The 13,463-nt window shown below is 42.3% G+C and overlaps 1 protein-coding gene across 1 annotated transcript in view; it reads left to right on the forward strand.

Annotated features, from left to right (window-relative positions):
• Window positions 1-11,564, forward strand: part of actn2b (actinin, alpha 2b) — a 31,542-nt gene extending 19,978 nt beyond the window's left edge. Inside the window, exons 13-21 of the mRNA XM_084077026.1 lie at window positions 2,716-2,824; window positions 4,967-5,107; window positions 5,264-5,446; window positions 5,765-5,899; window positions 6,208-6,387; window positions 7,157-7,303; window positions 8,769-8,834; window positions 9,042-9,200; window positions 10,145-11,564. Of these exons, the coding sequence (XP_083933152.1) occupies window positions 2,716-2,824; window positions 4,967-5,107; window positions 5,264-5,446; window positions 5,765-5,899; window positions 6,208-6,387; window positions 7,157-7,303; window positions 8,769-8,834; window positions 9,042-9,200; window positions 10,145-10,297 (1,273 nt within the window). The 3' untranslated portion in view covers window positions 10,298-11,564. The remainder of the gene's footprint in view (window positions 1-2,715; window positions 2,825-4,966; window positions 5,108-5,263; window positions 5,447-5,764; window positions 5,900-6,207; window positions 6,388-7,156; window positions 7,304-8,768; window positions 8,835-9,041; window positions 9,201-10,144) is intronic.
• The last annotated feature ends 1,899 nt before the right edge of the window (window positions 11,565-13,463 follow it).

Below are 13,463 nucleotides of genomic sequence, written 5' to 3' on the forward strand. Positions count from 1 at the left end.
ACCCTGAGCCGGACATTACTGTACAATTGCCACCAGAACTCAGTGATGAGGTGATTCACGTTGATTTAGTCTTGGAGCCAACTTCACCACCAAGTTTACCACTTCTACCAGAGCCACTGTTTGTACCAGAGCCACCGGTTTATCCAGAGCTACCAGTTTACCCAGAGCCAGGTGTGCTGACTCAATTTGAAGTGAACTTGGAACATGGCAGTAATGAAGAGGAAGAGCAGAGCTCTGGGCTGCCGCCTGTGCCTTGGCTTTATTCACGCTCTGAAGCTTCTGCACAGCCAGGAGGGACTCCAGAAGAGATGCTAGCTGTGTCTCCACCAAGACCAGTGCCACCCAGACCTCCATATTCAGGACAGTATGCTCACTTATTGATTGGCCAAATACCAGGCACCATCAGCCACTTCTCAACAGAGTACGAGGAGGGCAGAGACTATTGGAAAGATGTTCGCTATGAGAGGTACGGTGTTCCCCCTTCCCCTCTTAGACCTGCCCACCATCCAAAGCGCCCCAGTAGCCCTGCCCACCCTCCAAAGGGCGCCGGTGGACCTGCCCACCCTCCAAAGGGCCCCAGTGGACCTGCCCACCCTCCAAAGGGCACCGGTGGACCTGCCCACCCTCCAAAGGGCCCCAGTGGACCTGCCCACCCTCCAAAAGTCCCCAGTTACCATGCATCCAGCCAGAAGCTGCTTGACCGTCCTGACACCTTCATTCCAGCTTGGTTTGAGAATGCTGGAAAGATGGATCTTGGTAAGCCTCCCTCTTCAACGATCCCCAGTGACTCTGTGGCCGGCCAGCTGCTTGATAATCCTGCCGCCTTCATTCACGACTTCAAGTCAAAGAAGGTTCCAACTTGGCTCGATAGGGTGATGGATTAAAGGTGTCTCCTGATAATTCTATCACTATCATTGATTACTTTTTATTATGAGTTGTGACTACATTTACTATTTTATTGTGGCTACATGTATTAACATCTCTCTTTCTCACCAGGTAATGATGCCACACTTGGGATTCTGCTGCCTACCCATCTTGGAAACTAAGAATGTAATAAATAACTTTACTGCCTTTAATCTCTGTCTGGTGACTTGATTTTTACTTGGTGATTTAATTGAATACTTAACAGTTTGGGGGGAAAAGCACAAGTACAGATTTATACAAAAGGATACTAAAATTACAACCCAAAAAAGACTATAGCTTATTTCCATTGAGGTCCTGTGTATTCAATTCATCAAACTTTAAAGACAGACAAACCCTTTACAGAGTGTAATTGTCTTCCCCCCCCCCTCTTCACGTGTTGTGAGCTGGTCTGGTGCATTGGCAGGCTAGATAAGTTGCAGGTTCTGGGTACAAGGTTGGAAGTGAATAGAATAATTTGGGTCTCTGAAGGTGTGTGCATAATATGCAAAAAGAAAACATGGTATGCACTTAATTCATACTCCCTGCTTTTTAACTGGAAGCTAGCAAAAGGGCTTTGGCTCTCCACTCCCACCAGTTATAAAGGTATACTTGAGTGAATCTAATTCAAATCAAGGTCTTACCACAACTTTTCTTATGCTGTGACTGTCAGTTCTGCTTTGTGCAATGTTTTACCATTACTCTAAACGGATCTGCTTTTGTTTTATGCATAAGGGTGTGGGGACTGTATTGTATCTGCAATATAATTACACTGCAACACTGACTTTAACCATCAGTCATAATTGTGCTCTCGCTTTTACCTTTCAAAAGTGTTAGTCTTTGACTTCATACTATCAGTCATTGTAACTTCAAATGTTACCCAGGGTAATCCCCAAGAATGTAGATTTTTAAAATGACCGTTTAAAGTTTGGCAAAAACAAAGTAGGCAAACTATTGGCTCGGTGCAGTATGGAATTGTAAAATCCAACCTCACCAATTGGATTTTGTTATAACTGCACCATCTTTTGGCTAAACAGTACTGTTGCTGTTTTTACATGTCGGCACTTTCTTTTGCATAATAGTTGAGAATGTTAAAGGACAACTTCACCCATTTTCATTTAATTGGTACTCACTGAAGCTCATAATAAAATGGTAAACATTTTTTCCTACTGTCTGTCTCATAGGAGGACTGGACAGTCCAGAAACCAGTCTACCAGTGACATAGGCAGGTTTACTTTTTCCAACAAGATTAAAAATGTTTTATTTCGATTTTTATTAATGCGAGAACAATGGCTTTTATTATTGCACTGCAACTTTGCAGGAATAGAAAGCCTACAGTTTCTATTAGCTTGGATTCCCCATCAATGTCACTGGTAGACGGGATTCTGAACTGTCCACAGCCTTCTGAGAGACAGACTGAGTAGAAAAATGTTTTACCATTTTATCATGAGCATTAGTGAGGACCAGTTATATGAAGATAGGTTGAAAATGGGTGAAGTCGTCCTTTAACTGTAAGATCCCCATGCTTATGTTTACCATTGTAGATAGACTATATAATTTCAGTAGCTTATTGATTATTAATTTTGGGCATGTGTTTCAAGAAGTGCTTGAAGCTCACTCTGTAGACACAAAAAAATGAAGATTATTTTCCTTTGTGGACTTTACTGTAGCAATTGTGTTTATTTCAATACCTGCTTTCTATAGTTTCAATCCAGAAAAAGAAGCTTCTTTGGCTCAACACTCCCAGCACTTTGAAACGCTTGTGGTTTAACTCAAAACAAAGTTGTCACGATTTTATCACGGTGTTTGTCCTAGTGAGCTGGACTATCACGATGTGGCTGCTGTGAACCAGCGCTGCCAGAGCATCTGTGACTTGTGGGACCAGCTGGGAACCCTGACCCAAAAGAGGAGAGAGGCCCTGGAGGTGAGGTTAACACTGATGGAGGTTGTTTCATTGGAAAAGTGCTGGGTTGTTCAGTTGTTGGTTGTTTGTTGGATATGGGTAACACTGAAAACAAAAAGGGGTGCTCAGTGGAATACAAATCTCCACCAGGAGGCACCCTCCTACTACCTCCCTCCATCACTGTGTCTATGCGGTGCATGTGATGACGTTGTAGCATTATGAGCATGTATGAAAAGGCACAGGGCCAGGCCATACTGGGTGATAAAACTCATGAGGAAGCACACAAAAGAAATAAGTAATTGGACAAAGGTCCCCCTAAATATCTGGTTTAAAGAATGTAGAGACCAAAAAATAGAAAGAGAGGTACGTTTATTAAAATGGGTGGCATATGATAAATACTTTACACCAGCGCATTGATGCTTATAAAGGTAATACCACCAAAACATTGGTATCAAGAATCTATTCAAGTATACAGACCGCTAAGAACCACTCCACTTTCTATGTTAAACTTAAATGGGAAAAAGAGGCAGGCATAACCCTAACAGAGGATGAATGGCTGAATATATGTAATGTACTATCCACCACTACTAGCTCTGGCCTTTGGAGAGAGTTCTCATGGAAGAACATGATTAGATTCTTTATTACTCCAAGGAGAAAATACTTACAGAATGGTACACCAGAGTCAGGGAATGGTTGGAGAGATTGCTTTAATACAATGGCTGACCACTTCCATATATTCTGGGACTGTCCAGTAACCCAAAACTACTGGCTAGAGATTGTATCAGATATCAACACAATAATGGGTTCTGAGCTTGAATGTACTTTTACCAATATTTACCTGAGTAACATACCAACCAAATTTAGCACCACAGATAAGTACCTTCTCAAAATACTATTGGTAGCAAGCAAGAAGGCTATAACCAGGAAATGGCTGGACAAAAACCCACCAACGAGGGGGGAGTGGATAGCCGTTGTACAGAACATATACGAAATGGAAAAACTCACATATTCTGTAAGACACTGTATGGATACATTTTATAAATACTGGTTAAAATGGATATTATATAATGAAAATGGATATTCTGTGAAGGATCTTTAAAGATGTAGGGGTTCGAATATATATAAATATATATATCTAACTAACTAATTTAATGTAATGTGATGCCCAACATGACCTGCCTGTTCTAAAAACGAAAAAGAATGAAAAGTAAGTTTAAAAAAAAGAAGAATAAAAAGAAAAGGCACAGGGCAACGGGGGAAAGGCTGTTATAAAGAATGCTAATCGTTAATGCCTTTTGTCAATTGTGTTTATACAGGGCCAGACACACAGGCGAAAACAATATCTGTCCCTGCCTTTGGCCTGGCGTAGAAAATAACTTGAACTAAGTAATGAGCCATAGTCAAACAGTGACCAACTAACAATTGTTCTCACATACACAGAGGTGGGAAATTCCACCATGATCTGGATGTTTGAGTGTTTTAACTTGTCAGCCAGTGGGGAGTAAACTGGAAAGGTTTTTCCCAGTAACTAAGGCTTTCCCATGTTATTCTAGCAAGTCCCCACAAGAGTGCAGTAAAATTCCATAGTAGCCTCAAGCAATGTCTCACAAGATACCAAAGAAATGGTGAACAAAAATATCAATGCAAATGTCAGTAGATGAGATCTGAGCAGGAAATACATGACTCATGAGGGGTAGATAATTGGACCATCCCTCTAAGCGCCCTGACCCAGATAAGCAGGTAAAATGGGTGGTTGAAGGGGATAAAGGGGACATAGATTTACAGCACGTCTGACCAGGATGTGTCTGGCAGAAAGCCCACTAGCCACTTCCCTTGAGCCCCTCTGATCTGTGTGTGTCGTTCTGGACCTGCAAATGTGCGAGGGCCCAGGAACAGGGCCTAGGATTAGCCTGACTGACAGGGACAGCGGTGTGCTTTCAGTCTCCACTCCCCACCGCCCCACCCTGAGTGTAACGGCATCTCTAAAATGGCCTGGCCCTCAGTGGCCAAATTCGGTGGTCAATAAGAGATTAGTCATTTCAATGATGAGGGGATGTTAGTCTTGGGGACGTGTGTGTGATTTTATTACTTCTCTGTGCTGTAGGTCCATGGCGTGAGCGTGACATTGAACTGGGTTTAGTGTTTTGTTTCTGATCTTTGCAGCGGACAGAGAAGCTACTGGAGACCATCGATCAGCTGTTCATAGAATTTGCCAAGAGGTCAGCACCTTTCAACAACTGGATGGAGGGAGCCATGGAGGACCTGCAAGATATGTTTATTGTGCACACCATTGAGGAAGTACAGGTAGGCTCATTGACTATTATACAGCGTATCATTCTGGGCACAGCAAAATTGGGAGTGATAATTTAACTCTTCAGAGTGTATTATTTTTTATACATGCTCCCAAAAGAAGCTTTTCCTCATTCTAGTTTTCCCCTTGACTTCTTTTGGTCCTTCCAGAGTTTAATCGCAGCTCATGAGCAGTTCAAAGCCACTCTTCCTCAGGCAGATGGAGAGAGACAGGCAATATTGGGCATCCACAGTGAGGTTCAGAAAATATCTCAGAGCTATGGCATCAAGGCCAACATCACCAACCCTTACAGCACTCTCACCACCGAAGATCTCCTCAACAAGTGGGATAAGGTACCGTTGGTTTTGAAACTCACATGAAAACTCACATGCACACTGGTCATTTTGGCAGTTCTTGGCCATGCTGTAATATTCAGTACAGATCAAGAACCTGAACAGGCTCGCCTCAAAACAAAGTGGTGTTCTAGCATATTTATTATTATTAGTCAGCACCCGTGTACAGTAAGCTGTAAAGTGCATTATCAAAATAGAAACACTTAACTGCTGGATGTATAGATAAATGAGTCTATGGGTTGGTCTGTCAGCATACCATGGCTATTAGAGCATGCTAAGTGGCCAACTCAGAATTGACAGTATTTATGCGTTTTGTAGGTGAAGAAGCTGGTTCCACAGAGAGATGGTGCTCTCCAGGAAGAGATGGCACGTCAGCATTCCCACGAGAGAATGAGACGGCAGTTTGCTGCCCAGGCCAACCTCATCGGACCCTGGATAACAGCCAGGATGGAGGTGAGTTTTCTCCATCTTATGCCTGATGTATAATTGTCATGTGCTGTCTCGTGCACCGAAAATAGCAGATCTACAAGCTTGGCTATTTTCAGTGTATGGCATCACATCAGTGCACAAGTATATTATATCACCCTTTATTCCAAAAACGAATACACATAGGCATAGCAAATACTACATTTTTGACCAGAGTTATGCAGAATGCCAAATCCAAACAATACAGTATATCGTCAAATCAGCGTCCACTGTGATTATAATCCTATTGGTCCAGAATCACGACAATGCCTCCTCTATGTGTGCTCTCCTGACAGGAGGTAGGTCGCTGCGCTCTAGAGCTGGGCGGGACTCTGGAGGACCAGATGACGCAGCTGAAGCAGTGTGAGCACGTCATCGTCACCTATAAGCCCAACGTTGACAAGTTGGAGGGAGACCACCAGCTCATCCAGGAGTCGCTTGTGTTTGATAACAAACACACCAACTACACCATGGAGGTATGGGAGGATGGATATGATAGACCCTCTGACTAACACACACACACACGCACGCACGCATGCACACACACACACAAACATAGGAGTATGGGGACACACAAACCTGTGTCTGTATCACAGCAATCCAGTGTCCAGTGTAATACTACATGTGCTTAGAGACTCAAAGCAATTGTTTTTCTCTCAAAATAATATCATGAGATGCAAATAGACTTTTAGATATACAATGTAAATGCACAATACAATACACAGTGTTCACTTTGTGTCAGACTGTTCAAGTGCGATCATATACTGTATGACGTTTCGATTCATTGCGATTCTTAGTTAGGTGGCCTGAGGATAAAAACCTCATATTTGATGGACAAGTCTAATACCTAACCCTAACTTGAACACAAGTTTGTAGTTTTGTCTGGGTGGCGCAGCAGGGGTAAAGTACACGTCCCACCACTGTGGAGACTATGTGGTGCCTCCGGCTTGGCCCGGCACGTCAATGAAATTGGCTGTGTTCACAGTTGGGAAGTCGGCAGGGGATTGTGTTTTTTGTCGCTGCACTAATGGCTGGCTGGGGGCTGCTCAGCAGGGTGTTAGTTGGCTTCCGCCTTCCGTTATGTTCTCCTTGTCAAACTAATCGCTGTCAGGCGAAAATAAGCTGCTGGTAACTGGTTAGCAGCAACAGGGACAGTGTTGTACTAAATTGCTGAGAAAATAAAAAAGGTGTGATTAAAATAATAAATACATTTCTGAGTTATCCTGCCTGTCACCACATCAACAGCACATCCGTGTGGGCTGGGAGCTGCTCCTCACCACCATCGCCCGCACCATCAACGAGATCGAGACCCAGATCCTGACCCGCGACGCCAAGGGCATCAGCCAGCAGCAGATGAACGAGTTCAGATCTTCCTTCAACCACTTTGACCGGGTACAGTGCAACACTCGAGTAGACCCCCTGAGCTCCCTTTTCAGTTATACTGTATTAAGCGCAGCATTACAGCCTTGTGGGTAGCAACACAGGTCTAAAGAATGGAAGGTCCCAAGTTTGTCGCCCAAGGTCTGACCTTCTGTGGCTACTGTTATGTATTTGACCCTGTGTACCTTGCCAATAACATCTTGTGGATTGGGACTGACAAAATAATAACACAATGGCAGTAGTTATTATTGAACTGTGCAGTGGAATGCTATATCTAATGCTATATCTATCTGTAACTTTGAGTGTTTTCGGTCACTTTCCTATAGCTTTTATAGTTTTCTTGTTAAAACGCATCCATTCTTACCAAATCTTTACGGTTTGGACTTTAGATTGGTGGAGACTAGTACTGTAAAAATATGCTTAATACCACTAACGAATGAAAACCTGTAAGGATTATCCTGTCAGCAGTCACATAAAACATTACAGAGATTGCACTGTCTGTAATAATTCCATGTAGGCTAGAGTAAACTAGAGGCCATCTTTTTATGTGACTGTTTATGCAACTTAGTGTAGCAGGAGGATACTATCTTCATGCGTTTCCTGCATTATTAGCATTTCTTAATACCATAGTACATAACGCCATGGCACCTTAAATGTATTATAGAGTATGTGCTGTACTGTGTAGACAATGTGTATGTGATTATATTTTCTGTGTGTCTTTACTACCCCCCCCCCCCCCCCCAAAACACATGGCACTCAGTTTACACATACATTTGTGCTGAAAGGACTACAATGGAAATACGTTTTTTGTCCTTTTGACAGATACAGTAGAATACTTTTTTTGTCAATACAAACGTTAGTCAACATCAATAAAAGTCCCCCCCCCCAACACACACACACACACACACACACACACACACACACACACACACACACACACACTTCTTCATCACAACTTCATTATATACAGTTAACAAATACTGTGATGTGTTGTCACATTGATAACACACAGGCAGAGACAATAAATGAAAACAATTTCTGTGTCCTGTCAGAAACTTGAATATTTTTGATTGATGACAAGATATGAAAGGTATTTCTATAAGTAGATTTAGATAAGGATTCATTAAGAAACGGTCTGGAAAGTGAGTTGCCATGATTTTGTGCAAGATGTTTTACATTTTATTTTTGACTACCTCAAAGCCTCACACACCCCCCTGTGAACCCAAGGGGTTCCAGACCCCAGGTTGGGAAACACTGTCCTAAAGTATGTCTTTCTCTCTCCTTTCCTTTGTGTGTCTTTGGTGATGTTTGCTGGTGTTTGGGATGGTTGTTGTTGCCCTGTGTCTGTCTGCTTGTGTTCTTCCTATCTGTGCTAGCGGTGCTCTTTCCTGTGTTTTGATCCCACTACCTTCTTGCTCTTCTTACCTGATGTCCTGTATGGTGGCCGCTATGTGATGTGTTACCCCGGCAACTATAGAAGAAGAATGGTGCAATGGAAACGGACGACTTTAGAGCCTGTCTCATCTCCATGGGTTATGACTTGGTAGGGTACTTGATTCACTATGGAAATGGTGGGGCTATTGTGAAGTTATTGGCATTTACTTTGTTTTCTATACACATTTAATATCTCCTTACCTGGCCTCTCTTTTTATGTTATTTGTAATGACTGATATTCATATACAAGTTACTGTATGTACAAACTTGGTCAGTGAAAAACTATTTCACACCTTTATTTTGTTCTTTTTCTAAGGGAGAGGTGGAGTTTGCACGTATAATGCTACTGGTCGACCCCAGTGCCACTGGCCTGGTCTCCTTCCAGTCATTCATTGATTTCATGACCAGAGAGACGGCTGAAACAGACACCGCTGAGCAAGTTGTGGCATCCTTCAGGATCCTGGCAGCTGACAAGGTGGGTTAGTTTGTCTGTGGACATTTGACTTAAAGGACCATACCAATTGTAGGGTAGGCCTATGGTTAGTCCATTGACATAGGCTCAAAGTGTACTTGACACTGTTGTGTCCATTTTAGCAAAGCACAATGTACATTTTGTTTGATTTTCGAGGAAGTCCACAGCGACCACAGCCTCCGTATTCACCCAATCCTGCCCGTGTGCCCTTCTGTTCCCAGAAATCAAAATTAAAGGGAAAGAAAGATATTTTATGGCATTCCAATAATCCATACCATTTTACAGCAGAACTTAACAGTGACATAGTGTTTCAAAAGACTGGAAATACTTCCAGCAGTGCTTCCGAAAGTGCCAGGAACCTTTTTTTTATCTGGCAAACAAGGTGCACAATGTTGTAGACATGGTCAGATATCTGGTTCACATCATCAGGGATGACCTGTGATGATGATGTCCAGAGACTGTACTGTAAATTGTATGCACAAGCCAACATGTTATCACGTACATTTTATGTGTACTGATGATGTCAAGATCACCAAAACTGACTGTACACCACTGTATACTGCCCACTTGTGGTGCAGCTACAGTAAAGGTAAATATGATACTGTTGTGTTGTCCCCTGTATTGTCTTTTATATGGACCTATTAGAGTCTGAAATAAAGATTGATTGATTGCATCTGATTACTTTGAACAGGACAGCAGATAATAATGTACTGTACGTACGTAATTATTCATTTGAAATTAATGCTAATCTAGTAACATTTTGATCAGCCCTTGTAGTATTGAGATGGTTTATGGAAGACCTGTTCAGAGTAGAGCGGCCAATGTAGTTTACTTCCATTTTGGGATTTGTGTCACTACTGCCCTCACAGTGCTACATTTTGACCGTTACCGCTAGAAAATCTGATATTTTCAAAACAGTGTTTCTGTCATGTTCCTTATCACCACAGCCCTACATCCTGGTGGAGGAGTTGAGGAGAGAGCTTCCCCCAGACCAGGCGGAGTACTGCATCATGAGGATGCCTCCTTGCGCTGGAGCACCACCGGGGGCGCTAGACTACACCGCCTTCTCCACTGCCCTCTACGGAGAAAGCGACCTCTAACACCCCACTTCCAGACTATCCCTCACATGTTGACCCTCCAACCTACCTGTACCACATGTGTGTCCCCTGCCCCTCTATTTTTAAATTAAATCAAGAAATGATATGAAGAGGGGAGTGTCACATAAATGTTTCATAAAATATGCTTGTGGCCATAGCCATTAGATTCCTGTTTTTTTGTCTCTCTAGACTAGGCAGTAGTATGTCTGCACTTATGTGCATTGTGGTGTCTTGGTCCATACCTCCTTTTCTCCATGAATGACATGGTCCCAAAAATACACACGTACTGTGTGTATTTACAGCATTAGTTTACATTACATTTGATCTTTTCTAGTGTGGTACAGTAATCACATACATTTGTGTTCTGTATTTCAAGAGAAGCTATAGTGCAAAATGTACCTTAGAAACAATAGGCTACATCATTTTGAAATCCTATACAGCAGGGGAATAAGACTCTGAATGTATTTTTCACCACACTTCCATTCAGTGCCTTTGTTTGGGAATACAGGATATTAAAGGTTTGAATTAGAGCCAGTTCATTAGCCAAGATATTTTTCACGACATGTTCCCAATATTATAAATATTCATTGGTATCCATAATAATGCTGGTCAGGCTACACAGTAAAATCCTCAGTGTTAGTTCAACTCTGGAGTGTGAAAAATTGACCATTATGAGTCTATATTTAGGATACTGAGGATTTCCCTGTGTATGTGTTGGCTTTCTGTGTGTTTGGTGACAGTAATACTCAAGACATTTACATATTGTGTAATGTCACACTCATGCAACGTTTTGAAAATAAGTGAATATGGTGTCAGACTGTTCCGTGCAGGTGACCAGCTCCTGCTACATTTTAGTATAAAGCATTAATGTATCACAAATTTGGGCAAATCATTAGTAAAAGTGTTTCGAATACTCTTATTTTCTCGTACAATGCCAGTTTATGAACCATTAAAGACATCTATAATGTTATGGAAGGTGACAGTCAATGGTTTGAATGCAACAAATGAAGCATAGTCAAACTGTTTATATATGATCCATATTTGCCTCAGATGATACAGATTGTTAATACACTGCTCAAAATAAATAAGGGAACACTTTGATCCCTTAATTATTTTGAGCAGTTTTTGTTAGCAGTATGTACACAGTTCATGAAAACTCAAAAATAATTAGGGATCAAAGTGTTCCCTACATTTCTTTGAGCAGTATATTTGCCCCAATGTACCACAGTAACCACAGCAAATGTTATGTTGTGCTTTGGTGTACATCACATCAGACAGAGAGATAGACAGAGAAATGTTTGAAACAAGTTGCTGATATGCTGATGATGATTTCAGTAAACTTTGTACTTGAAAGTAACAAAATCACCCAATAAACTCATGATTCATGATTAATTGAAATATGTCTATTTTTATCTGATACAAGTTACCATGCGTGCATGCCAGTGTTGCGAGAGAAATAAGCAACCAGGTCTAGGAAAACAAGCCCAAAAATGTGATTATAGGCCACATGAGCACTTTAAACCTTTAAACAAAAAAATAGGGTTGAAGTGCGGTTTTGAAGGAGATGACTGTTGGTAGGGCATTCCACATTTTGGCATAGCAGTAGAACGCATTTGAGCCAAATCTGAGTTGAACGTGATTTGTGGAGCTCTCTCTGGTGTTGCGTTTGTGGACGTCTTTAACGTTTTTGAAGTAGTTTGACAGGTACATACATGGGTGTCTTTGTGGTTGAGGTGTAGTATATATTGTAGACCAGGCCCATTGCAAGTTACTGTACTCTGTCCTCTACCCTGAGCCATCCCACCCTAGCAAAATGAGCAGGGGTTAAATGAGTTGTAGGTGTGAGGCCAAGTAGTAGCCTGACCAGTTTCTTTTGGGATGTCTGGGGAGCCTTGTTTTTAAGGCCTTTGTGGTGCTATGGTACCATGAGGTGCATACATAGTCCAGCTCGAGTCCTCAATTGATTCCTACTGACCAGTAGTCTTGTTCTTTGGTTGACTTTTTTTCACTGGAAAGATTTGCCTCTAAAATACAACCCAGGTAGGTAATTTCCTCTTTTCTTGTGATAACATTCTAACCCACTTTTACAGTGAAGCCATCGGCCTCGCAGAGGTTTATTTTAGACCCAAAGAGAATGGATTCAGTTTAGTTTGTTATCAGCGAGCCATGTGCAGATTTTACCGAGTTCAGAGTATAGCCGGTCAGAGCTGAGCCTCAGAGGCCACCGCAGGGACAGCTGCACTGTCCACTTCCTGATTTTCAATCAGTGTTATTATTTAAATGCCCTGCAGTCTACCTACTAAACAGGCAAACATTAACAATAGGCTCTATGCACAGCAGCCATATTGGAAAGAAATTGGGCCTCCTCCACCGTACTTCCTGCACAGGTGTTACCAATGATACTAATGAAGGCTCTGTTCCATTCTGGTCATGAGTGAAGGTGCTGATATTGTGCATGTTGGCACACTGGAAACTACTCTGCTACACCAGTGGGTCTCAAAGTGTGGTCCAGGGGCCCTCATAGTTCCTTGAGGTGGTTTCAAATGGCCCCTTACGGGTGTGTAACTCTGAGAGTGTACAAATGGAACCAAATGGACCCGTAACTTGTTCTATAGGCCTACTTTGTGTTTGGTGTACTAAATGTTCCTTTAGATCGCCACTGCTGCTTTGTTTTTTGTTTAGCTTGAGTTCATGCATTGATTTTATTGTTCATTGAGCTATTTCATATTTTGATCATTAATGCTTGTCTTTTGTTTGTCCTCCCCCCCCTGAGCCCTGTGTAACCAGAGTCCAAGGGAGCCAATTGTGGTGCAGCTGGGGGGTTCACAATGGGTCTCACTAGTACACAGTCCTACAGGTTTGTGTTATTGATTTGACTATGTGTACATCTTTTCACGGTGACGCTCTTTTATTATTTCTGTATGTGTTCTGTGGTTCCATGGCTTTAGGTGGGGATGGAGTGAGTACTAGCTTTAGGTGGGGTGCTCCTTCCAGTCCGACATCTCGCCACTCCGACTAGTGGCTTCCGTGTGCGGTTAGGGTTAGGGTTAGGTATAGGGTTCGTTAAAGTCGGAAAGGCGACATGCACCCGCTTTAGCTGTTAAGCTTAGTTCCCCCTGTTCATGGGCCCACTGACTCTGGATTCACTGTGGTTTTCAATTGATTCTAT

The sequence above is a fragment of the Gymnoscopelus microlampas genome (assembly GCF_963454915.1).
Source record: "Gymnoscopelus microlampas genome assembly, chromosome: 13".
Classification (NCBI taxonomy): domain Eukaryota; kingdom Metazoa; phylum Chordata; class Actinopteri; order Myctophiformes; family Myctophidae; genus Gymnoscopelus; species Gymnoscopelus microlampas.